Source organism: Phyllobates terribilis, unplaced genomic scaffold (assembly GCF_046119375.1).
Source record: "Phyllobates terribilis strain yellow unplaced genomic scaffold, ASM4611937v1 Scaffold_8__6_contigs__length_399053987, whole genome shotgun sequence".
In the NCBI taxonomy this organism is placed as follows: Eukaryota; Metazoa; Chordata; class Amphibia; order Anura; family Dendrobatidae; genus Phyllobates; species Phyllobates terribilis.
Window position 1 is genome coordinate 387,224,847 of NW_027362768.1, and position 27,437 is coordinate 387,252,283.

At 50.9% G+C, this 27,437-nt stretch overlaps 1 protein-coding gene across 1 annotated transcript; it reads left to right on the forward strand.

The window, feature by feature from the left end:
• ZMYND10 (zinc finger MYND-type containing 10) lies at positions 1-27,437 on the forward strand. Its single transcript, XM_073642806.1, has 12 exons — positions 1-239; positions 10,592-10,700; positions 11,343-11,459; positions 11,533-11,586; positions 12,237-12,389; positions 12,894-12,982; positions 13,048-13,148; positions 13,253-13,425; positions 13,511-13,636; positions 20,816-20,937; positions 21,021-21,146; positions 27,147-27,437. Exons 1-12 carry the CDS (start codon positions 145-147, stop codon positions 27,241-27,243), a joined length of 1,362 nt encoding a protein of 453 aa, XP_073498907.1. The 5' UTR covers positions 1-144; the 3' UTR covers positions 27,244-27,437.

Consider the following 27,437-nt stretch of genomic DNA (forward strand, 5'->3'; position numbering starts at 1 on the left):
ATGCGTGAACCAGCGAACAAAGAGCGGCTCACTGCGCTTGCGGACAGGAAGTTGCTGTTGTCGTGGTGATAACACGCTGCGCAATCTCAGAAGCAGTGTTTTATTTCCATAGTAACACCAAAACGCAGTTGGCTCCGGTGAAAGATGATGGCGTCCAATCCGGTGCTGCTGTACGGAGAGGCGGAGGGAATGGTCCAGAGTCTGCAGAGCTTCACCCTGCGCGATACAGGATCCGGAGGGTGAGACACCAGGCAGATAGTGGTGATAGGAGTGCAGCTCTGGAGGATAATACAGGATCAGTAATGTCTGTACACAGTGACTGCACCAGCAGAATAGTGAGTGCAGCTCTGGAGTATAATACAGGATGTAACTCAGGATCAGTAATGTAATGTATGTACACAGTGACTCCACCAGCAGAATAGTGAGTGCAGCTCTGGGGTATAATACAGGATGTAACTCAGGATCAGTAATATAATGTATATACACAGTGACTCCACCAGCAGAATAGTGAGTGCAGCTCTGGGGTATAATACAGGATGTAACTCAGGATCAGTAATGTAATGTGTGTACACAGTGACTGCACCAGCAGAATAGTGAGTGCAGCTCTGGGGTATAATACAGGATGTAACTCAGGATCAGTAATATAATGTATGTACACAGTGACTGCACCAGCAGAATAGTGAGTGCAGCTCTGGAGTATAATACAGGAGGTAACTCAGGATCAGTAATATAATGTATGTACACAGTGACTGCACCAGCAGAATAGTGAGTGCAGCTCTGGAGTATAATACAGGATGTAACTCAGGATCAGTAATGTAATGTATATACACAGTGACTGCACCAGCAGAATAGTGAGTGCAGCTCTGGGGTATAATACAGGATGTAACTCAGGATCAGTAATGTAATGTATGTACACAGTGACTGCACCAGCAGAATAGTGAGCGCAGCTCTGGAGTATAATACAGGAGGTAACTCAGGATCAGTAATGTAATGTATGTACACAGTGACTGCACCAGCAGAATAGTGAGTGCAGCTCTGGAGTATAGTACAGGATGTAACTCAGGATCAGTAATGTATGTACACAGTGACTGCACCAGCAGAATAGTGAGTGCAGCTCTGGAGTATAATACAGGAGGTAACTCAGGATCAGTAATGTAATGTATGTACACAGTGACTGCACCAGCAGAATAGTGAGTGCAGCTCTGGAGTATAATACAGGAGGTAACTCAGGATCAGTAATGTAATGTAATGTATGTACACAGTGACTGCACCAGCAGAATAGTGAGTGCAGCTCTGGGGTGTAATACAGGATGTAACTCAGGATCAGTAATGTAATGTATGTACACAGTGACTGCACCAGCAGAATAGCGAGTGCAGCTCTGGAGTATAATACAGGATGTAACTCAGGATCAGTAATGTAATGTAATGTATGTACACAGTGACTGCACCAGCAGAAGAGTGAGTGCAGCTCTGGAGTATAATACAGGATGTAACTCAGGATCAGTAATGTATGTATACAGTGACTGCACCAGCAGAATAGTGAGTGCAGCTCTGGAGTATAATACAGGATGTAACTCAGGATCAGTAATGTAATGTATATACACAGTGACTGCACCATCAGAATAGTGAGTGCAGCTCTGGGGTATAATACAGGATGTAACTCAGGATCAGTAATGTAATGTATGTACACAGTGACTACACCAGCAGAATAGTGAGTGCAGCTCTGGAGTATAATACAGGATGTAACTCAGGATCAGTAATGTAATGTATATACACAGTGACTGCACCAGCAGAATAGTGAGTGCAGCTCTGGAGTATAATACAGGAGGTAACTCAGGATCAGTAATGTAATGTATGTACACAGTCACTGCACCAGCAGAATAGTGAGTGCAGCTCTGGAGTATAATACAGGAGGTAACTCAGGATCAGTAATGTAATGTATGTACACAGTGACTGCACCAGCAGAATAGTGAGTGCAGCTCTGGGGTATAATACAGGAGGTAACTCAGGATCAGTAATGTAATGTATGTACACAGTGACTGCACCAGCAGAATAGTGAGTGCAGCTCTGGAGTATAATACAGGATGTAACTCAGAATCAGTAATGGAATGTATGTACACAGTGACTGCACTAGCAGAATAGTGAGTGCAGCTCTGGAGTATAATACAGGATGTAACTCAGGATCAGTAATGTATGTACACAGTGACTGCACCAGCAGAATCGTGAGTGCAGCTCTGGAGTATAATACAGGATGTAACTCAGGATCAGTAATGTAATGTATGTACACAGTGACTGCACCAGCAGAATAGTGAGTGCAGCTCTGGAGTATAATACAGGATGTAACTCAGGATCAGTAATGTATGTACACAGTGACTGCACCAGCAGAATAGTGAGTTCAGCTCTGGGGTATAATACAGGATGTAACTCAGGATCAGTAATGTAATGTATGTACACAGTGACTGCACCAGCAGAATAGTGAGTGCAGCTCTGGAGTATAATACAGGATGTAACTCAGGATCAGTAATGTAATGTATGTACACAGTGACTGCACCAGCAGAATAGTGAGTGCAGCTCTGGAGTATAATACAGGAGGTAACTCAGGATCAGTAATGTAATGTATGTACACAGTGACTGCACCAGCAGAATAGTGAGTGCAGCTCTGGAGTATAATACAGGATGTAACTCAGGATCAGTAATGTAATGTATATACACAGTGACTGCACCAGCAGAATAGTGAGTGCAGCTCTGGGGTATAATACAGGATGTAACTCAGGATCAGTAATGTAATGTATGTACACAGTGACTGCACCAGCAGAATAGTGAGTGCAGCTCTGGAGTATAGTACAGGATGTAACTCAGGATCAGTAATGTATGTACACAGTGACTGCACCAGCAGAATAGTGAGTGCAGCTCTGGAGTATAATACAGGAGGTAACTCAGGATCAGTAATGTAATGTATGTACACAGTGACTGCACCAGCAGAATAGTGAGTGCAGCTCTGGAGTATAATACAGGAGGTAACTCAGGATCAGTAATGTAATGTAATGTATGTACACAGTGACTGCACCAGCAGAATGGTGAGTGCAGCTCTGGAGTATAATACAGGATGTAACTCAGGATCAGTAATGTATGTACACAGTGACTGCACCAGCAGAATAGTGAGCGCAGCTCTGGAGTATAATACAGGATGTAACTCAGGATCAGTAATGTATGTACACAGTGACTGCACCAGCAGAATGGTGAGTGCAGCTCTGGAGTATAATACAGGATGTAACTCAGGATCAGTAATGTATGTACACAGTGACTGCACCAGCAGAAGAGTGAGTGCAGCTCTGGGGTGTAATACAGGATGTAACTCAGGATCAGTAATGTAATGTATGTACACAGTGACTGCACCAGCAGAATAGCGAGTGCAGCTCTGGAGTATAATACAGGATGTAACTCAGGATCAGTAATGTAATGTAATGTATGTACACAGTGACTGCACCAGCAGAAGAGTGAGTGCAGCTCTGGAGTATAATACAGGATGTAACTCAGGATCAGTAATGTATGTATACAGTGACTGCACCAGCAGAATAGTGAGTGCAGCTCTGGAGTATAATACAGGAGGTAACTCAGGATCAGTAATGTAATGTATATACACAGTGACTGCACCATCGGAATAGTGAGTGCAGCTCTGGGGTATAATACAGGATGTAACTCAGGATCAGTAATGTAATGTATGTACACAGTGACTACACCAGCAGAATAGTGAGTGCAGCTCTGGAGTATAATACAGGATGTAACTCAGGATCAGTAATGTAATGTATATACACAGTGACTGCACCAGCAGAATAGTGAGTGCAGCTCTGGAGTATAATACAGGAGGTAACTCAGGATCAGTAATGTAATGTATGTACACAGTGACTGCACCAGCAGAATAGTGAGTGCAGCTCTGGAGTATAATACAGGAGGTAACTCAATATCAGTAATGTAATGTATGTACACAGTGACTGCACCAGCAGAATAGTGAGTGCAGCTCTGGGGTATAATACAGGAGGTAACTCAGGATCAGTAATGTAATGTATGTACACAGTGACTGCACCAGCAGAATAGTGAGTGCAGCTCTGGAGTATAATACAGGATGTAACTCAGAATCAGTAATGGAATGTATGTACACAGTGACTGCACTAGCAGAATAGTGAGTGCAGCTCTGGAGTATAATACAGGATGTAACTCAGGATCAGTAATGTATGTACACAGTGACTGCACCAGCAGAATCGTGAGTGCAGCTCTGGAGTATAATACAGGATGTAACTCAGGATCAGTAATGTATGTACACAGTGACTGCACCAGCAGAATAGTGAGTGCAGCTCTGGAGTATAATACAGGATGTAACTCAGGATCAGTAATGTAATGTATGTACACAGTGACTGCACCAGCAGAATAGTGAGTGCAGCTCTGGAGTATAATACAGGATGTAACTCAGGATCAGTAATGTAATGTATGCACACAGTGACTGCACCAGCAGAATAGTGAGTATAATACAGGAGGTAACTCAGGATCAGTAATGTAATGTATGTACACAGTGACTGCACCAGCAGAATAGTGAGTGCAGCTCTGGAGTATAATACAGGATGTAACTCAGGATCAGTAATGTAATGTATGTACACAGTGACTGCACCAGCAGAATAGTGAGTGCAGCTCTGGAGTATAATACAGGATGTAACTCAGGATCAGTAATGTAATGTATGCACACAGTGACTGCACCAGCAGAATAGTGAGTATAATACAGGAGGTAACTCAGGATCAGTAATGTAATGTATGTACACAGTGACTGCACCAGCAGAATAGTGAGTGCAGCTCTGGAGTATAATACAGGATGTAACTCTGGATCAGTAATGTCATGTATATACACAGTGACTGCACCAGCATAATAGTGAGTGCAGCTCTGGAGTATAATACAGGATGTAACTCAGAATCAGTAATGTAATGTATGTACACAGTGACTGCACCAGCAGAATAGTGAGTGCAGCTCTGGAGTATAATACAGGATGTAACTCAGGATGAGTAATGTAATGTATGTACACAGTGACTGCACCAGCAGAATAGTGAGTGCAGCTCTGGAGTATAATACAGGATGTAACTCAAGATCAGTAATGTAATGTATGTACACAGTGACTGCACCAGCAGAATAGTGAGTGCTGCTCTGGAGTATAATACAGGATGTAACTCAGGATGAGTAATGTAATGTATGTACACAGTGACTGCACCAGCAGAATAGTGAGAGCAGCTCTGGAGTATAATACAGGATGTAACTCAGGATCAGTAATGTATGTACCCAGTGACTGCACCAGCAGAATAGTGAGTGCAGCTCTGGAGTATAATACAGGATGTAACTCAGGATCAGTAATGTATGTACACAGTGACTGCACCAGCAGAATAGTGAGTGCAGCTCTGGAGTATAATACAGGATGTAACTCAAGATCAGTAATGTATGTACGCAGTGACTGCACCAGCAGAATAGTGAGTGCAGCTCTGGAGTATAATACAGGATGTAACTCAGGATGAGTAATGTAATGTATGTACACAGTGACTGCACCAGCAGAATAGTGAGTGCAGCTCTGGGGTATAATACAGGAGGTAACTCAGGGTCAGTAATGTAATGTATGTACACAGTGACTGCACCAGCAGAATAGTGAGTGCAGCTCTGGAGTATAATACAGGATGTAACTCAGGATCAGTAATGTAATGTCTGTACACAGTGACTGCACCAGCAGAATAGTGAGTGCAGCTCTAGGGTATAATACAGGATGTAACTCAGGATCAGTAATGTAATGTATGTACACAGTGACTGCACCAGCAGAATAGTGAGTGCAGCTCTGGAGTATAATTCAGGATGTAACTCAGGATCAGTAATGTAATGTCTGTACACAGTGACTGCACCAGCAGAATAGTGAGTGCAGCTCTGGAGTATAATACAGGATGTAACTCAGGATCCGTAATGTAATGTATGTACACAGTGACTGCACCAGCAGAATAGTGAGTGAAGCTCTGGAGTATAATACAGGAGGTAACTCAGGATCAGTAATGTAATGTATGTACACGGTGACTGCACCAGCAGAATAGTGAGTGCAGCTCTGGAGTATAATACAGGATGTAACTCAGGATCAGTAATGTAATGTATGTACACAGTGACTGCACCAGCAGAATAGTGAGTGCAGCTCTGGGGTATAATACAGGATGTAACTCAGGATCAGTAATGTAATGTATGTACACAGTGACTGCACCAGCAGAATAGTGAGTGCAGCTCTGGGGTATAATACAGGATGTAACTCGGGATCAGTAATGTAATGTCTGTACACAGTGACTGCACCAGCAGAATAGTGAGTGCAGCTCTGGAGTATAATACAGGAGGTAACTCAGGATCAGTAATGTAATGTATGTATACAGTGACTGCACCAGCAGAATAGTGAGTGCAGCTCTGGAGTATAATTCAGGATGTAACTCAGGATCAGTAATGTAATGTCTGTACACAGTGACTGCACGAGCAGAATAGTGAGTGCAGCTCTGGAGTATAATACAGGATGTAACTCAGGATTAGTAATGTAATGTATGTACACAGTGACTGCACCAGCAGAATAGTGAGTGCAGCTCTGGAGTATAATACAGGATGTAACTCAGGATCAGTAATGTAATGTATGTACACAGTGACTGTACCAGCAGAATAGTGAGCGCAGCTCTGGAGTATAATACAGGATGTAACTCAGGATCAGTAATGTAATGTATGTACACAGTGACTGCACCAGCAGAATAGTGAGTGCAGCTCTGGAGTATAATACAGGATGTAACTCAGGATCAGTAATGTAATGTATATACACATTGACTGCACCAGCAGAATAGTGAGTGCAGCTCTGGAGTATAATACAGGATGTAACTCAGGATCAGTAATGTAATGTATGTACACAGTGACTGCACCAGCAGAATAGTGAGTGCAGCTCTGGAGTATAATACAGGAGGTAACTCAGGATCAGTAATGTAATGTATGTACACAGTGACTGCACCAGCAGAATAGTGAGTGCAGCTCTGGAGTATAATACAGGAGGTAACTCAGGATCAGTAATGTAATATATGTACACAGTGACTGCATCAGCAGAATAGTGAGTGCAGCTCTGGAGTATAATACAGGATGTAACTCAGGATTAATACAGGATCTGTAATGTATGTACACAGTGACTGCATCCGCAGAATAGTGAGTGCAGCTCTGGAGTATAATACAGGATGTAACTCAGGATCAATACAGGATCTGTAATGTAATGCTGAATTGAACCTGAAGGGAACTAGATACTTGGACACTGTAAGGAATGTTTGTCTATGTTTTCACTCTCACCCCCTTAATCCTTCACTTCTTACAACCACCCCTAATCCCTACACCTAGTAATGAACTCTTCATCTCTCCCTCCATCCTCCCCACCCATCTCACCTCCTCCTCCAAAATATTCCTCAACATACAATCCTGTGTCTCCACACACAGACAGCCACCCCATGCCCTCTCCTGCTCCCACCTGCTAACACTTCCCCTGCTCCTCCTCACTGCCGGCGATATCTCCCCAAATCCTGGTCCTCCTCGCCATATCCCCACAGTCACCTCCACCTCCTATCCACAATCTATTACCAACTCTCACAACCCTTCTAACCTCATACCCATCCGCCCAGCCCCCGCTTCCCCAGTCCCACTAACAGGAGCTCTATGGAACGCTCTCTCCGTCTGCAACAAACTTTCCTACATCCATGATCTTTTCATCACTATCAAACTTTTCTTCCTCGTCATCACCAAACCCTGGCTCACCCCCTCTGACACGGCCTCTCCAGCTGAACTTTCGTACCATGTATTCCACCATTCCCACACACCCCGCCCCATTGGCAAGCATGGTGGAGGAGTTGGTTTTCTGCTGTCAGATAACTGCTCCTTCACCCAATTCCCACTGCCACCCTCCGTTACCCCCCCTCTTTTGAGGTGCACTGTGTGCGCATCTACTCCCTTCCAGCCTCCAGCTGGCCATCATCTACCGCCCCCCAGGACCAGCCACCACCTTCTTCGACCACTTCACCACCTGGCAGCTTCATTTCCTTTCCACTGACATCCCCACTATCATCATGGATGACTTCAACATCCCCATTGACACTTCCCACTCATCTGTCCCTAAGCTTCTATCTCTCACTTCCTCCTTCGGCCTCGCTCAATGGTCTTCAGCAGCCATTCATAAAGATGGCCACACACTGGACGTCATCTTCACCCGCCTCTGTTCCCTATATAACCTCTCTAACTCACCTCTCCCTCTCTCTGACCACAACCTACTCACATTCTCTCCCCTCTCCTCTCCAGGGAAGCAAGCCCCATTCCACAAACTTGCAGACCCTCGCAGAAATCTCATACACCTTGACCTACACTCTCTCTCTGAATCCCTCCTCCCTCTTACAGACATAAGCTCCTTGCGTGATGCTGCTGCCGCATTATATAACACCACAATAGCTTCAGCTCTCAATTCAGTCGCCCCCCTCACACATACCAAAGCTCGCACAATCAACAGACAACCCTGGCACACCAGCCTGACTAAAGAACTGCGACCGGCCTCCAGGGTTGCTGAGCGGAGATGGAAAAGATCCCACTCCAATGAGCACTTCATCGCATTCAGAAAGTCCCTCACTACCTTCAAGTCCACACTCACTGCAGCAAAGCAAACCTTCTTCTCATCTCTCATATCCTCCCTGTCTCACAACCCCAAACAACTATTCAACACCTTCAATTCTCTCCTCCATACCCCAGCCCCTCCTCACACCTTCTCAATCCTCGTCCTCCAAAACTAGCTTCTCCACCATTACAGAAGATCAACTTTCCTCTCTACTCTCCAAATCACACCTCACCGCCTGTGAACTTGACCCAATCCCATCCTACCTCATCCCAAATCTCACCACTGTCTTCTTCCTAACCCTAACCCACCTCTTCAACCTGTCACTAGCAACTGGTGTCTTCCCCTCATGCTTCAAACATGCCTCGATCACACCCATCCTCAAAAACCCTCCCTTGACCCATCCTCTCTGATCATATCACTTCTCCTCTATGCCTACTACTGGAACAACACGTCCATCTTGAACTGTCCTCCCACCTCTCCTCCCGCTCCCTCTTTGACCGCTTACAATCTGGCTTCTGACCGCACCATTCTACTGAAACTGCCCTGACTAAAGTCACCAACAAGGGGCGGACATATCATTGGTGCAACCTGTACAGGGGCCCAAGAGGTTAGGGGGCCCATTTCTACCTCCATAGCAGGTGCAATTTTTGCATTTTTAGGAGCTCTTGGGGTGAAAAGGGCCCATATATTGTTCTTGCACAGGGACCCTTTTCTGTCTGTGTCCACCAGTGTCACCAACGACCTACTAACAGCCAAATCCAAATCCACTCTGTCCTCCACCTCCTGGACCTGTCATCTGCCTTTGACACAGTGGACCATTCCCTCTTACTCCAGACTCTCTCATCTCTCGGCATCACAGACTTGGCCCTATCCTGGATCTCCTCATACCTAACAGACCGGACATTCAGTGTCTCCCACTCACACACCACCTCCTCATCTCGCCCCCTATCTGTCGGTGTCCCCCAAGGTTCAGTTCTAGGACCCCTGCTCTTCTCCATCTACATCTTCGGCCTGGGACAGCTCATAGAGTCTCACGGCTTTCAGTATCACCTCTATGCTGATGACACACAGATCTACCTCTCTGGACCCGATATCACCTCCTTACTAACCAGAATCCCACAATGTCAGTCCGCTATTTCATCCTTCTTCTCTGACAGATTTCTAAAAATCATCTTCCCCCCCCCCTTACTCAACCCCCCCATCTGACCTATCTATCAATGTCAATGGCTGTCCACTCTCCCCAGTCCCACAAGCTCGCTGCCTCGGGGTAACCCTGGACTCTGATGTCTCCTTCACACCACATATCCAAGCCCTTTCCACTTCCTGCCGACCCCAACTCAAAAATATCTCCTGGATCCGCACATTCCTCAACCACGAATCTGCAAAAACACCAGTGCACGCCCTCATCATCTCCCGCCTCGACTACTGCAACCTCCTGCTCTGTGGCCTCCCCTCTAACACTCTCGCACCCCTCCAATCTATCCTAAACTCAGCTGCCCGACTAATCCACCTGTCCCCCCGCTATTCCCCGGCGTCTCCTCTCTGTCAATCTCTTCACCGGCTCCCCATTACCCAGAGACTCCATTCACCCCTAACCCTGGCACACAAAGCCATCCACAACCTGTCTCCTCCATATATCTGTGATCTAGTCTCCCAGTACATACCTGCACGCAACCTCCGATCCTCACAAGATCTCCTCCTCTAATCTCCTGCTCCCACAATCGCATGCAAGATTTCTCCCGTGCTTCCCCCCTACTTTGGAACGCTCTACCCCAACACATCCTTCCATGAGCATATGTTCGGTGTTTCTGCTCTTGGGTTTTCTACTTTATAACCAGACTGATACTTTCCTTAGCTTCCTGTTAAGCTCAGACACAGATCTGTGATGCAGATATTGAGCTTTTATTCCTTGTTGTCAGGTGGCTGAAGCAGCACGAGTACATGGAGAAGCTGAACATGCAGGCGATCGTCAACGCATCCGCCGGCCAAGAGGAGATGATCAAGGATCTACTGGTGACACATGGAAAGGTATCAGGATGTCTGTCCGTCCGTCCGTCCGTCCGTCTATCACAGCACCGGCTTCCCAAGGAATTTAGAACATTTCTATTATATAAATCCATTAGGGAGGCAGCACAGAAAAAGAAATAGTGCAAACCTGTGTGTGAGTGTGCGGTAACGCTGATGGCTGGCGGTCCCAGCACTGCCATGCTTTCCTCCATGTCACGTGTTGTGATACATTTCAGTGATTTCTGCACAGCTATGTTTCGGCTGCCCCGCATAGTGCGCATTTATTGCTCCACGTGGCGACATTACGCTTTAAAAATTACCTTTTCTCAGCTTGAGATTGGGCCAATGAGGCCACGTTCCCACAACGAGGATCGGCTGCGAGTTTGCAGTATTTCTTCAGTATTTCGGCACCAGTTAGATACATTAGATTACGTGTGGATTTTTCCCTGTTTGGCGTCAGGTTTTATCAGAAGCTGTTGTCTATATATCCCGTCCACTTTGCTGTAAGATGTTGGGTTTTATGCACAGTAAAATTGTGTATCCTCTAAACTTCCTGGTCTGAACTTAACCTAAAGGTCCACTGTGTTTTGCACTATTTTTTGAGTCGCTGTCTCTTTGGCGGTGTGACCTGTATGAATCTCCCTCCTCTGCGGCTTCTCTCAGGTTTCCTTGTTGATCCGGGAGTTGATCGCTGTAGAGATCTGGAAGCAGAAGGTTTTCCCTGTGATCTCCGAGCTGCAGGATTTCCAGCCCAGAAGCACCTTCCCCCTGTACATGGTGGTAAGTGCATCTCATGAGCGCCCCCTGCAGCGGCTGCCGGGTAACACACTGACCAGTGTCTCCTTCCTTGCAGATCCATCATGAGGCGACCATCATTAATCTCCTGGAAACCATATTTTACCACAAGGTGAGACTCGCAGGGGCTAGGGTAGCCCTGAACAATAAACCTAGAGGCGTCAGACTAGTACCTGAGCACGGCGCCTCTCACCACAGTCACCGTCCTGAGCGCCTTGTGCCACCGGCTCGTTATCTTCTTCATAATGGCGTCCATTAGCGTGCACAGGTGATGGTGCAGGATAGCGCAGAATTGTGCACATTTCCGGGAGCTGTCAGGGTCCGCACGAGTGGTGTCGCATGATATAAAGCCCCCGTGGGGCGATGGCTGCTGAGTTTGTATACACAGGAGAGCGTCATCTCCGGAGCCCGGATTCTGCTTATTCTCATTTTCTTTTTGATAAAGGACAGATCCTTCCGGATTATTATAAGTCCCAGGACAATGAGCAGATCCCCCAGCCTGGTGTATGATGGTGAGATCCCACCGCACCAGTATAATGGACCGGCCATTACTGCGCTCTGCCCATTGTGAGCCGCGGGACACAGCGGAGACTGATGGGCAGACACGGTCCTGTGCTCACACGAGGCCCCTGGTAACAAGCCCCTCACCTGTGTGACCGCGTACATTCATAGACAGCAAGCAGAGGTCCTGAACATGGGGATGCCTGAATGTCCAATGTGAGGTTGCAGTGTGGGGTGATGTGGATCTCATGATCTCTACAGGACGTGTGTGAATCTGCCGAGGATCTGGTGCTGGATCTCATTGATTATTGTCATCGGAAGCTGACGTTGCTGCTGTCGCGATGTTCTGCAGGAGTGATAGCGAGTCAGGACAGACTGCTGCCGAGCTCTGCCAGTGAGACCTCTTCTCTGGAGGTACAGTACATGAGTCTCTGCCGAAACCCAGGCGGGGGTAGGAGACAGACAAAGCCACCATTCACTGCAGAATATTCCTCCCGCCACCTCCGCACGACCCTGTCTGCACATAGAAGAGGCGAAACGTGCAGTGATCTCTATAGCAGGACCCCGGCCTCGTATCACCCGGTATATAGGGGGCGACACTGCGCTGTACCGATACTAAAGGACCAGTAGAGCTCATAGTCACAGATTGTAAAGTCCCTGAACATGTGTGATAGTGATCATGAGGCCGAAGGGGGTCTACATCTCCTGTCACTACAGTCACCTCTCCCTGACCTGAAATGGCTGATAACAGGGAGTAATAGATTGTAGTCTCCTGTCCTACAGTCACCTCCCCCAGTAATGGCTGATAACAGGGAGTAATAGATTGTAGTCTCCTGTCCTACAGTCACCTCCCCCAGTAATGGCTGATAACAGCCACCTGTATACACCACATGTGACTGATGCTCCCATCATCCCCAGGAACTGAAGCTGCAGGCCGAGGCGCTGGACTTTGATGTTGCCCTGAAGTGTCTATCTGTCCTGCGGTACATCACCGACCACACGGACAGGTAAGTCCCCGGGTGACGGGGTGCAGGATATCGACCTGAGAGTGACTTACACTGTATACCCCCAGCCTCCCACTGAGCGCCACCACCCGCCTGCTCAACACGCACAACCTGCCCTGTGTCCTGGTGGAACTGCTGCACAGCTGCCCCTGGAGCCGGCGGAGCAAAGGTACAAGGTGTCGCCCCAGATCCACGTCACATGACCATCCCACAACAGGTCGCCCCCTCCTCATAAATACCCCATCCCTCACTGTCCCCCCCCCCACCCCGCAGGTCTGATACAGAAGTACGAGAGCGGCCGCTGGTTGTCAGTGCCGGCCGAGGACCAGCAGAAGATGACCAAGCTGGACGGTCAGGTGTGGATATCACTGTACAACCTGCTGCTGAGGCCGGAGTGCCAGCGGAAGTACAACATCGACAGCTTCACCCGGGGACAGCTACTGAAGGTAACGCCTCCCGGTGCAGACCCCCGGTGCCGTCCTTGCGGCTCTGCCATCATCATGGCACCCTATGTCTGTCCTGTCATTTCAGCTCCGCTCTCATCTCACTGAGGTCCTCATCGATCAGCTGCCGAACCTGGTGGAGGTGCAGCGATTCCTCAGTCATCTGTCAGTGAGCGAAACGGCGCCCCCAAAGAAAGAGCTGATCCTAGAGCAGGTATGAGTGGGGGAACCTGGCATCCAGGGGGGACAGATGAAATCCCTTCTGCTCCCCTCAGATCTGATATTTCAGGTCCTTCCCATATGTAAGATCTCTGCTTGTGGTAAGTGAATGGGAACGTTCTTATTTCCATCCATATCTCGATCTGACTTAAAGGAGTTGTCGAAGACCTGTCTATGGACAGCAGAGCGGCAGCCGGATGTAAGCCCCTGTGCCGGCCTTATTCTCGGGACGACCGAATGTAAGCCCCTGTGCCGGCCTCATTCTCGGGACGACCGAATGTAAGCCCCTGTGCCGGCCTCATTCTCGGGACGACCGAATGTAAGCCCCTGTGCTGGCCTTGTTCTCGCGGCGGCTGGATGTAAGCACGTGTGCCAGCCTCGTTCTCGAGGTGGCCGGATGTAAGCCCCTGTGCCGCCTTGTTCTCGGGACGGCCGGATGTAAGCCCCTGTGCCGGCCTCGGTCTCGGGACGGCCGGATGTACTCCTGTGCCGGCCTCGTTCTCGGGAGAGCCGGATGTAAACCCCTGCGCAGGCCTTGTTCCTGGGATGGCCGGATGTAAGCCCCTGTGCCGCCTCGTTCTCGGGTCGGCAGGATGTAAGCCCCTGTGCCGGCCTCGGTCTCGGGACGGCCGGATGTACTCCTGTACCGGCCTCGTTCTCGGGAGAGCCGGATGTAAACCCCTGCGCAGGCCTTGTTCCTGGGATGGCCGGATGTAAGCCCCTGTGCAGGCCTCGTTTTCGGGGCGGCCGGATGTTAGCCCCTGTGCAGGCCCGTTCTCGGGATGGACGGATGTAAGCCCCTGTGCCTACCTTGTTCACGAGGCGGCCGGATGTAAGCCCCTGTGCCGACCTCGATCTCGGGACGGAAGGATGTAAGCCCCTGTGCCAAACTGTTTCTCGGGACAAACGAATGTAAGCCCCTGTGCCGGCCTCTTTCTCGGGACGGAAGGATGTAAGCCCCTGTGCCAACCTCGTTCTCGTGACGGACGGATGTAAGCCCCTGTGCCGGCCTCGTTCTCGGGATGGCCGGATGCAAGCCCCTGTGCCGGCCTCGTTCTCGGGACGGACAGATGTAAGCCCCTGTGCCGGCCTCGTTCTCGGGACGGAAAGATGTAAGCCCCTGTGCCGGCCTCGTTCTCGGGGTGGCTGGATGTAAGCCCCTGTGCCGACCTCGTTCTCGTGACGGACGGATGCAAGCCCCTGTGTCGGCCTCGTTCTCGGGATGGCCGGATGCAAGCCCCTGTGCCGGCCTCGTTCTCGGGATGGCCGGATGCAAGCCCCTGTGCCGGCCTCGTTCTCGGGATGGCCGGATGCAAGCCCCTGTGCCGGCCTCGTTCTCGGGGCGGCCGGATGTAAGCCCTTGTACCTGCCTCATCCTCGGGGAGGCTGGATGTAAGCCCCTGTGCCTGTCTCGTTCTCGGGGCGGCCGTATGTAAGCCCCTGTGCCGGCCTCGTTCTCGGGGCGGCTGGATGTTAGCCCCTGTGCCGGCTTCGTTCTTGAGGCGGTCGGATGTAAGCCCCTGTGCCGAGCTCTTTCTCGGGACAGACGGATGTTAGCCCCTGTGGCGGCTTCGTTCTCGGGACAGACGGATGTAAGCCCCTGTGCAGGCCTCGTTCTCGGGACAGACGGATGTAAGCCCCTGTGCAGGCCTCGTTCTCGGGACAGACGGATGTAAGCCCCTGTGCCGGCCTCGTTCTCGGGGCGGCCGGATATAAGCCGCTGTGCCGGCCTCGTTCTCGGGGCGGCCGGATGTAAGCCCCTGTGCCGGCCTCGTTCTCAGGGCGGCCGGATGTAAGCCCCTGTGCCGGCCTCGTTCTCGGGGTGGCTGGATGTAAGCCCCTGTGCAGGCCTTGTTCTCGGGACGGCCGGATGTAAGCCCCTGTGCCGGCCTCGTTCTCGGGGCGGCCGGATGTAAGCCCCTGTGCCTGCCTCGTTCTCGGGGCGGCCGGATGTAAGCCGCTGTACCGGCCTCGTTCTCGGGGCGGCCGGATGTAAGCCGCTGTGCCGGCCTCGTTCTCGGGGCGGCCGGATGTAAGCCGCTGTGCCGGCCTCGTTCTCGGGGCGGCCGGATGTAAGCCGCTGTGCCGGCCTCGTTCTCGGGGCAGCCGGATGTAAGCCGCTGTGCCGGCCTCGTTCTCGGGGCGGTCGTATGTAAGCCCCTGTGCCGGCCTCGTTCTCGGGGCGGCCGGATGTAAGCCCCTGTGCCTGCCTCGTTCTCGGGACAGACGGATGGTAGCCCCTGTGCCGGCCTCGTTCTCGGGGCGGCCGGATGTAAGCCCCTGTACCGGCCTCGTTCTCGGGGCAGCCGTATATAAGCCCCTGTGCCGGCCTCGTTCTCAGGGCGGCCGGATGTAAGCCCCTGTGCCAGCCTCGTTCTCGGGGTGGCTGGAAGTAAGCCCCTGTGCAGGCCTTGTTCTCGGGACGGCCGCATGTAAGCCCCTGTGCCGGCCTCATTCTCGGGGCGGCCAGATGTAAGCCCCTGTGCCGGCCTCATTCTCGGGGCGGCCAGATGTAAGCCCCTGTGCCTGCCTCGTTCTCGGGGTGGCTGGAAGTAAGCCCCTGTGCAGGCCTTGTTCTCGGGACGGCCGCATGTAAGCCCCTGTGCAGGCCTCGTTCTCGGGGCGGCCGGATGTAAGCCCCTGTGCCGGCCTTGTTCTCGGGGCGGCCGGATGTAAGACCCTGTGCAGGCCTCGTTCTCGGGACGGCCGGATGTAAGCCCCTGTGCCAGCCTCGTTCTCGGGGCGGCCGGTTGTAAGCCCCTGTGCAGGCCTTGTTCTCGGGGTGGCTGGATGTAAGCCCCTGTGCAGGCCTTGTTCTCGGGACAGCCGGATGTAATCCCCTGTGCCGGCCTCGTTCTCGGGGCGGCCGGTTGTAAGCCCCTGTGCAGGCCTTGTTCTCGGGGCGGCCGGATGTAAGCCCCTGTGCAGGCCTCGTTCTCGGGGCGGCCGGATGTAAGCCCCTGTGCCAGCCTCGTTCTCGGGGCGGCCGGATGTAAGCCCCTGTGCCGGCCTCGTTCTCGGGGCGGCCGGATGTAAGCCCCTGTGCCGGCCTCGTTCTCAGGGCGGCCGGATGTTAGCCCCAGTGCCGGCTTCGTTCTTGAGGCAGCCGGATGTAAGCCCCTGTGCTGGGCTCTTTCTCGGGACAGACGGATGTAAGCCGCTGTACCGGCCTCGTTCTCGGGGCGGCCGGATGTAAGCCCCTGTGCAGGGCTCTTTCTCGGGACAGACGGATGTAAGCCCCTGTGCAGGGCTCTTTCTCGGGGCGGCCGGATGTAAGCCCCTGTGCCGGCCTCGTTCTCGGGGCGGCCGCATGTAAGCCCCTGTGCAGGCCTCGTTCTCGGGGCGGCCGGATGTAAGCCGCTGTGCCGGGCTCATTCTCGGGGCGGCCGGATGTAAGCCCCTGTGCCAGCCTTGTTCTCGGGGTGGCTGGATGTAAGCCCCTGTGCAGGTCTTGTTCTCGGGATGGCCGGATGTAAGCCCCTGTGCCGGGCTCTTTCTCGTGACAGACGGATGTAAGCCCCTGTGCCGCCTTGTTCTCGGGGCGGCCGGATGTAAGCCCCTGTGCCGGCCTCATTCTCGGGGTGGCCGGATGTAAGCCCCTGTGCCGGCCTCGTTCTCGGGGCGGCCGGATGTTAGCCCCAGTGCCGGCTTCGTTCTTGAGGCAGCCGGATGTAAGCCCCTGTGCTGGGCTCTTTCTCGGGACAGACGGATGTAAGCCCCTGTGCCGGCCTCGTTCTCGGGTCGGCAGGATGTAAGCCCCTGTACCGGCCTCGTTCTCGGGGCGGCCGGATGTAAGCCCCTGTGCCGGCCTCGTTCTCGGGGCGGCCGGATGTTAGCCCCTGTGCCGGCTTCGTTCTTGAGGCGGGCGGATGTAAGCCCCTGTGCCTGCCTCGTTCTCGGGACAGACGGATGGTAGCCCCTGTGCCGGCCTCGTTCTCGGGGCGGCCGGATGTAAGCCCCTGTACCGGCCTCGTTCTCGGGGCAGCCGTATATAAGCCCCTGTGCCGGCCTCGTTCTCAGGGCGGCCGTATGTAAGCCCCTGTGCCGGCCTCGTTCTCAGGGCGGCCGTATGTAAGCCCCTGTGCCGGCCTCGTTCTCGGGGCGGCCGGATGTAAGCCCCTGTGCCGGCCTCGTTCTTGGGGCGGCCGGATGTAAGCCCCTGTGCAGGCCTCGTTCTCGGGACGGCCGGATGTAAGCCCCTGTGCCAGCCTCGTTCTCGGGGCGGCCGGTTGTAAGCCCCTGTGCAGGCCTTGTTCTCGGGGTGGCTGGATGTAAGCCCCTGTGCCGGCCTCGTTCTCGGGTCGGCCGGATGTAAGCCCCTGTGCAGGCCTTGTTCTCGGGATGAATGTAAGCCCCTGTGCCGGCCTGGTTCTTGGGGCGGCTGGATGTAAGCCCCTGTGCAGGCCTTGTTCTCGGGATGGATGTAAGCCCCTGTGCCGGCCTGGTTCTCGGGACGGCCAGATGTAAGCCCCTGTGCAGGCCTTGTTCTCGGGATGGATGTAAGCCCCTGTGCCGGCCTCGTTCTCGGGATGGATGTAAGCCCCTGTGCCGGCTTCGTTCTCGGGGCGGCCGGTTGTAAGCCCCTGTGCCGGCCTCGTTCTCGGGATGGATGTAAGCCCCTGTGCCGGCCTCGTTCTCGGGATGGATGTAAGCCCCTATGCAGGCCTTGTTCTCGGGATGGATGTAAGCCCCTGTGCCGGCCTCGTTCTCGGGATGGATGTAAGCCCCTGTGCCGGCCTCGTTCTCGGGGCGGCCGGTTGTAAGCCCCTGTGCCGGCCTCGTTCTCGGGATGGATGTAAGCCCCTGTGCCGGCCTCGTTCTCGGTATGGATGTAAGCCCCTGTGCAGGCCTTGTTCTCGGGATAGATGTAAGCCCCTGTGCCGGCCTCGTTCTCGGGATGGATGTTAGCCCCTGTGCAGGCCTTGTTCTCGGGATGGATGTAAGCCCCTGTGCCGGCCTCATTCTCGGAATGGATGTAAGCCCCTGTGCAGGCCTTGTTCTCGGGATGGATGTAAGCCCCTGTGCCGGCTTCGTTCTCGGGGTGGCCGGATGTAAGCCCCTCTGCCGGCTTCGTTCTCGGGGCGGCCGGATGTAAGCCCCTGTGCCGGCCTCGTTCTCGGGGCGGCCGGATGTAAGCCCCTGTGCCGGCCTCGTTCTCGGGGCGGCCGGATGTAAGCCCCTGTGCCGCCCTCGTTCTCGGGGGGCCGGATGTAAGCCCCTGTGCCGGCCTCCTTCTCGGGATGGATGTAAGCCCCTGTGCCGGCCTCGTTCTCTGGGGGACGGATGTAAGCCCCTGTTCCGCCCTCGTTCTCGGGGGGCCGGATGTAAGCCCCTGTGCCGGCCTCCTTCTCGGGATGGATGTAAGCCCCTGTGCCGGCCTCGTTCTCGGGGCGGACGGATGTAAGCCCCTGTGCAGGCCTTGTTCTCGGGATGGATGTAAGCCCCTGTGCTGGCCTGGTTCTTGGGGCGGCTGGATGTAAGCCCCTGTGCAGGCCTTGTTCTCGGGATGGATGTAAGCCCCTGTGCCGGCCTGGTTCTCGGGACGGCCGGATGTAAGCCCCTGTGCAGGCCTTGTTCTCGGGATGGATGTATGCCCCTGTGCCGGCCTCGTTCTCGGGATGGATGTAAGCCCCTGTGCCGGCCTCGTTCTCGGGATGGATGTAAGCCCTTGTGCCGGCCTCATTCTCGGGATGGATGTAAGCCCCTGTGCCGGCCTCATTCTCGGGATGGATGTAAGCCCCTGTGCAGGCCTTGTTCTCGGGATGGATGTAAGCCCCTGTGCCGGCCTCGTTCTCGGGATGGATGTAAGCCCCTGTGCCGGCCTCGTTCTCGGGATGGATGTAAGCCCCTGTGCCGGCCTCGTTCTCGGGGCGGCCGGTTGTAAGCCCCTGTGCCGGCCTCGTTCTCGGGATGGATGTAAGCCCCTGTGCCGGCCTCGTTCTCGGGATGGATGTAAGCCCCTGTGCCGGCCTCGTTCTCGGGATGGATGTAAGCCCCTGTGCAGGCCTTGTTCTCGGGATGGATGTAAGCCCCTGTGCAGGCCTTGTTCTCAGGATGGATGTAAGCCCCTGTGCCGGCCTCGTTCTCGGGATGGATGTAAGCCCCTGTGCTGGCCTCGTTCTCGGGATGGATGTAAGCCCCTGTGCCGGCCTTGTTCTCGGGATGGATGTAAGCCCCTGTGCAGGCCTTGTTCTCGGGATGGATGTAAGCCCCTGTGCCGGCCTCGTTCTCGGGGGGACGGATGTAAGCCCCTGTGCCGGCCTCCTTCTCGGGATGGATGTAAGCCCCTGTGCCGGCCTCGTTCTTGGGACAGCCGGATGTAAGCCCCTGTGCCGGCTTCGTTCTCGGGACAGCCGGATGTAAGCCCCTGTGCCGGCTTCGTTCTCGGGGCGGCCGGATGTAAGCCCCTGTGCCGCCCTCGTTCTCGGGGTGCCGGATGTAAGCCCCTGTGCCGGCCTCCTTCTCGGGATGGATGTAAGCCCCTGTGCCGGCCTCGTTCTTGGGACAGCCGGATGTAAGCCCCTGTGCCGCCCTCGTTCTCGGGGTGCCGGATGTAAGCCCCTGTGCCGGCCTCCTTCTCGGGACGGATGTAAGCCCCTGTGCCGGCCTCGTTCTCGGGGGGACGGATGTAAGCCCCTGTGCCGCCCTCGTTCTCGGGGTGCCGGATGTAAGCCCCTGTGCCGGCCTCCTTCTCGGGATGGATGTAAGCCCCTGTGCCGACCTCGTTCTCGGGGGGACGGATGTAAGCCTCTGTGCCGGCCTCGTTCTCGGGGGGACGGATGTAAGCCTCTGTGCCGGCCTCGTTCTCGGGGGGACGGATGTAAGCCCCTGTGCCGGCCTCATTCTCGGGGGGCCGGATGTAAGCCCCTGTGCCGGCCTCGTTCTCGGGACGGCTGTTCAGATACAAACCTTCAGCGTCAGTGGAGGAATAAATAACCGAGTCATTCACTGACAGCAAGCAGAGATCTCAGAAAAAGGAAAATAAACATAAAGTCTATGAGGAAGCGAAAGAATTCTGTTTTCTCCCTTGCTGACAGGGCGGGCATCTCTGAGCTCGGACCTCCAATCGTCTGGACCCCTGTGGTGAAGTTTGCAGCTTTCTGCCCCTCCCCCGCAATGCTCTGTTGCTCCGTCCGTCATCTCATCACTTTCTCACCTCTCTGGACTTTTTCAGGTTCCTGAAGTCTGGGACTCCATTATCAGAGAGAATTCTGGGAAATGGAAGGCGATAGCGAAGCATCAGATAAAGCACGCGTTCTCCCCCAGCGACAGCGAACTGCGTCACCAGGCCCAGAGGTCAGTGCCCCTCACCGAGACCACCGTATACATGTACCCAGCTGCGGGGGGCACAACCACCTGAGCTTTAATATTACCCGCAGGTGGGCGCAGACCTATAACATGGATGTAATGGAGTCATTAGTGCCAGATAAACCCAAGTGTGGATCTTGTGGAGCCGAGGCTGCAAAACGCTGCGCCCGCTGCCAGAGTGAGCGGTACTGCAGCAGGTGAGTGCTGAGCGGTGAGACTCCAGCAGAACAGTGAGCGCAGCTCTGGAGTATAATACAGGAGGTAACTCAGGATCAGTAATGTAATGTATGTACACAGTGACTGCACCAGCAGAATAGTGAGTGCAGCTCTGGAGTATAATACAGGATGTAACTCAGGATCAGTAATGTAATGTATGTACACAGTGACTGGACCAGCAGAATAGTGAGTGCAGCTCTGGAGAATAATACAGGATGTAACTCAGGATCAGTAATGTAATGTATGTACACAGTGACTGCACCAGCAGAATAGTGAGTGCAGCTCTGGAGTATAATACAGGATGTAACTCAGGATCAGTATTGTAATGTATGTACACAGTGACTGCAGCAGCAGAATAGTGAGTGCAGCTCTGGGATATAATACAGGATGTAACTCAGGATCAGTAATGTAATGTATGTACACAGTGACTGCACCAGCAGAATAGTGAGTGCAGCTCTGGAGTATAATACAGGATATAACTCAGGATCAGTAATGTAATGTATGTACACAGTGACTGCACCAGCAGAATAGTGAGTGCAGCTCTGGAGTATAATACAGGATGTAACTCAGGATCAGTAATGTAATGTATGTACACAGTGACTGCACCAGCAGAATAGTGAGTGCAGCTCTGGAGTATAATACAGGAGGTAACTCAGGATCAGTAATGTAATGTATGTACACAGTGACTGCACCAGCAGAATAGTGAGTGCAGCTCTGGAGTATAATACAGGATGTAACTCAGGATCAGTAATGTAATGTATGTACACAGTGACTGCACCAGCAGAATAGTGAGTGCAGCTCTGGAGTATAATACAGGAGGTAACTCAGGATCAGTAATGTAATGTATGTACACAGTGACTGCACCAGCAGAATAGTGAGTGCTGCTCTGGAGTATAATACAGGAGGTAACTCAGGATCAGTAATCTAATGTATGTACACAGTGACTGCACCAGCAGAATAGTGAGTGCAGCTCTGGAGTATAATACAGGAGGTAACTCAGGATCAGTAATGTAATGTATGTACACAGTGACTGCACCAGCAGAATAGTGAGTGCAGCTCTGGAGTATAATACAGGATGTAACTCAGGATCAGTAATGTAATGTATGTACACAGTGACTGCACCAGCAGAATAGTGAGTGCAGCTCTGGAGTATAATACAGGATGTAACTCAGGATCAGTAATGTAATGTATGTACACAGTGACTGCACCAGCAGAATAGTGAGTGCAGCTCTGGGGTATAAAACAGGATGTAACTCAGGATCAGTAATGTAATGTATGTACACAGTGACTCCACCAGCAGAATAGTGAGTGCAGCTCTGGAGTATAATACAGGAGGTAACTCAGGATCAGTAATGTAATGTATGTACACAGTGACTGCACCAGCAGAATAGTGAGTGCAGCTCTGGAGTATAATACAGGGTGTAACTCAGGATCCGTAATGTAATGTATGTACACAGTGACTGCACCAGCAGAATAGTGAGTGCAGCTCTGGAGTATAATACAGGAGGTAACTCCGGATCAGTAATGTAATGTATGTACACGGTGACTGCACCAGCAGAATAGTGAGTGCAGCTCTGGAGTATAATACAGGAGGTAACTCAGGATCAGTAATGTAATGTATGTACACAGTGACTGCACCAGCAGAATAGTGAGTGCAGCTCTGGAGTATAATACAGGATGTAACTCAGGATCAGTAATGTAATGTATGTACACAGTGACTGCACCAGCAGAATAGTGAGTGGAGCTCTGGAGTATAATACAGGAGGTAACTCAGGATCAGTAATGTAATGTATGTACACAGTGACTGCACCAGCAGAATAGTGAGTGCAGCTCTGGAGTATAATACAGGATGTAACTCAGGATCAGTAATGTATGTACACAGTGACTGCACCAGCAGAATAGTGAGTGCAGCTCTGGAGTATAATACAGGAGGTAACTCAGAATCAGTAATGTATGTACACAGTGACTGCACCAGCAGAATAGTGAGTGCAGCTCTGGAGTATAATACAGGATGTAACTCAGAATCAGTAATGTATGTACACAGTGACTGCACCAGCAGAATAGTGAGTGCAGCTCTGGAGTATAATACAGGAGGTAACTCAGGATCAGTAATGTAATGTATGTACACAGTGACTGCACCTGCAGAATAGTGAGTGCAGCTCTGGAGTATAATACAGGATGTAACTCAGGATCAGTAATGTATGTACACAGTGACTGCACCAGCAGAATAGTGAGTGCAGCTCTGGAGTATAATACAGGAGGTAACTCAGAATCAGTAATGTAATGTATGTATACAGTGACTGCACCAGCAGAATAGTGAGTCCAGCTCTGGAGTATAATACAGGATGTAACTCAGGATCAGTAATGTAATGTATGTACACAGTGACTGCACCAGCAGAATAGTGAGTGCAGCTCTGGAGTATAATACAGGATGTAACTCAGGATCAGTAATGTATGTACACAGTGACTGCACCAGCAGAATAGTGAGTGCAGCTCTGGAGTATAATACAGGAGGTAACTCAGAATCAGTAATGTATGTACACAGTGACTGCACCAGCAGAATAGTGAGTGCAGCTCTGGAGTATAATACAGGATGTAACTCAGAATCAGTAATGTATGTACACAGTGACTGCACCAGCAGAATAGTGAGTGCAGCTCTGGAGTATAATACAGGAGGTAACTCAGGATCAGTAATGTAATGTATGTACACAGTGACTGCACCTGCAGAATAGTGAGTGCAGCTCTGGAGTATAATACAGGATGTAACTCAGAATCAGTAATGTATGTACACAGTGACTGCACCAGCAGAATAGTGAGTGCAGCGCTGGAGTATAATACAGGAGGTAACTCAGGATCAGTAATGTAATGTATGTACACAGTGACTGCACCAGCAGAATAGTGAGTGCAGCTCTGGAGTATAATACAGGGTGTAACTCAGGATCAGTAATGTAATGTATGTACACAGTGACAGCACCAGCAGAATAGCGAGTGCTGCTCTGGAGTATAATACAGGATGTAACTCAGGATCAGTAATGTAATGTATGTACACAGTGACTGCACCAGCAGAATAGTGAGTGCAGCTCTGAGGTATAATACAGGATGTAACTCAGGATCAGTAATGTAATGTATGTACACAGTGACTGCACCAGCAGAATAGTGACTGCAGCTCTGGAGTATAATACAGGAGGTAACTCAGGATCAGTAATGTAATGTATGTACAGAGTGACTGCACCAGCAGAATAGTGAGTGCAGCTCTGGAGTATAATACAGGATGTAACTCAGGATCAGTACAGGATCAGTGTTGTAATGTATGGACACAGTGACTGTACCAGCAGAATAGTGAGTGCAGCTCTGGAGTATAATACAGGATGTAACTCAGGAATCAGTAATGTAATGTATGTACACAGTGACTACACCAGCAGAATAGTGAGTACAGCTCTGGAGTATAATACAGGATGTAACTCAGTATCAGTAATGTAATGTATGTACACAGTGACTGCACCAGCAGAATAGTGAGTGCAGCTCTGGAGTATAATACAGGAGGTAACTCAGGATCAGTAATGTAATGTATGTACACAGTGACTGCACCAGCAGAATAGTGAGTGCAGCTCTGGAGTATAATACAGGAGGTAACTCAGGATCAGTAATGTAATGTATGAACACAGTGACTGCACCAGCAGAATAGTGAGTGCAGCTCTGGAGTATAATACAGGATGTAACTCAGGATCAGTAATGTAATGTATGTACACAGTGACTCCACCAGCAGAATAGTGAGTGCAGCTCTGGAGTATAATACAGGATGTAACTCAGGATCAGTAATGTAATGTATGTACACAGTGACTGCACCAGCAGAATAGTGAGTGCAGCTCTGGAGTATAATACAGGAGGTAACTCAGGATCAGTAATGTAATGTATGAACACAGTGACTGCACCAGCAGAATAGTGAGTGCAGCTCTGGAGTATAATACAGGATGTAACTCAGGATCAGTAATGTAATGTATGTACACAGTGACTGCACCAGCAGAATAGTGAGTGCAGCTCTGGAGTATAATACAGGAGGTAACTCAGGATCAGTAATGTAATGTATGTACACAGTGACTGCACCAGCAGAATAGTGAGTGCAGCTCTGGAGTATAATACAGGAGGTAACTCAGGATCAGTAATGTACAGTTGTGCTCAAAAGTTTACACACTCCGGCAGAATTGTTCCTTCCTTGTTTCACAGAATATGATTGATAACAAAAAATTTTCCTCCACTCATGGTTATTGGTTGGGTGAAGCCATTTATTATGTTTTCTGTTTTTAAATCTTAATGATGACCAAAAACATCCAAATGACCCTGATCAAAAGTTCACATACCCCAGTTCTTAATACCGTGTATTGCCCCCTCTAACATCAATGACAGCTTGATGTCTTTTGTGGTAGTTGTGGATGAGGTTCTTTATTTTCTCAGATGGTAAAGCTGCCCATTCTTCTTGGCAAAAAGCCTCCAGTTCCTGTAAATTCCTGGGCTGTCTAGCATGAACTGCGCGCTTGAGATTTCTCCAGAGGGGCTCACTGATATTGCGGTCAGGAGACTGAGATGGCCACTCCAGAACCTTCACTTTGTTCTGCTGTAGCCAATGACAGGTCAACTTGGCCTTGTGTTTTGGATCATTGTCATGTTGGAGCATCCAAGTACGTCCCATGCGCAGCTTCCGGGCAAATTTGCCTCCAGTATTTGTTGATAACGTGCTACATTCATCTTTCCTTCAACTTTTACCAAGTTTCCTGTGCCTTTGAGGCTCATACATCCCCAAAACATCAGCGATCTACCTCCGTGCTTTACTGTAGGAATGGTGTTCCTTTCATCATAGGCCTTGTTGACCTCTCTCCAAATGTAACGTTTATGGTTGTGGCCAAAAAGTTCAATTTTGGTCTCATCACTCCAAACTACCTTGTTCCAGAAGTTTTGAGGCTTGTCTCTGTGCTGTTTGGCGTATTGTAGGTGAGATACTTTGTGGCATTTGTGCAGTAATGGCTTTCTTCTGGCGACTCGACCATGCAGCCCATTTTTCTTCCAGTGCCTCCTTATTGTGCATCTTGAAACAGCCACAACGCTAGTATTCAGAGAGTCCTGAATTTCAGCTCATGTTATTCGTGGGTTTTTCTTTGCATCCCGAACAATTTTCCTGGCAGTTGTGGCCAAAACTTTTGTTGGTCTACCTGACCGTGGTTTGGTTTTTACAGAGCCCCTGATTTTCCATTTGTTAATCACATTTTGAACGCTGCTGACTGACATTATCAATTCCTTGGATATCTTTTTGTATCCCTTTCCTGTGTTATACAGTTCAACTACCTTTTCCCGTAGATCCGTTGACAAATCTTTTACTTTCCCCATGAATCACAATCCAGAAACGCCAGTGGCTGGATGAAAGATGCAAGAGTCTGTCTGGATCCCAGAAACTCACTCAGCTTTTATGCACACACACTGATTACAAGCAAACAGGTCACAGGTGAGGATGTTACCTTTAGCAGCCATTCAAACGCATTTGTGTCAAATTCTGTGCATGTTATCAGGCCAAAACCACCAGGGTATGTGACCTTCTGATCAGGGTCATTTGGATGTTTTTGGTCGTCATTAAGATTTAAAAAGACAAAACACAATAAATGGCTTCACCGAACCAATAACCATGAGTGGAGAAAAAGGTTTTTGTTATGATTCATATTCTCTGAAACAAGGCCAAGAAAGGAAAACTTTTGCCGGGGTATGTAAACTTTTGAGCACCACTGTATATAGGAGTTGCTCCGGTAACATTGCACACTTTGATATTAGACAATACACGTTCGTCTTCTATCATCAAACCTGAAGTCCAAGCTCATGATGTGAAGTGTTCAGACCTCACAATACCAAGGACCCCTTTGCTCTCTTAGTCGCCCCCACATCTATGTTCGGTGGATATCTGACCTCCAGGACGTTTTGCGGTCTCTCTCTTGTCGCAGGCAGTGTCAGGTCCGTGATTGGCAGAAGCATAAGACGTCCTGTGATCTAGTGAGTGCAGCCATGAAGATGACGGAGGACATGAAGACCCCGATGTGACGCTGTCACTGTGGGAATCGACTCCCATCTGCCGACCTCAAGGACATTTATATTTCCAACAGCCAATCGGATTGCCCGCTCGCCCTGACTCCGCCCCCAGCGCTGACCCGTAGATTTGTCGTTTCTGCTCTCGGTTGGAAATATTTGCATTTTGTTTTCTTTCTTTTATTAAATGATTTTTTTTCTGTAAGAAA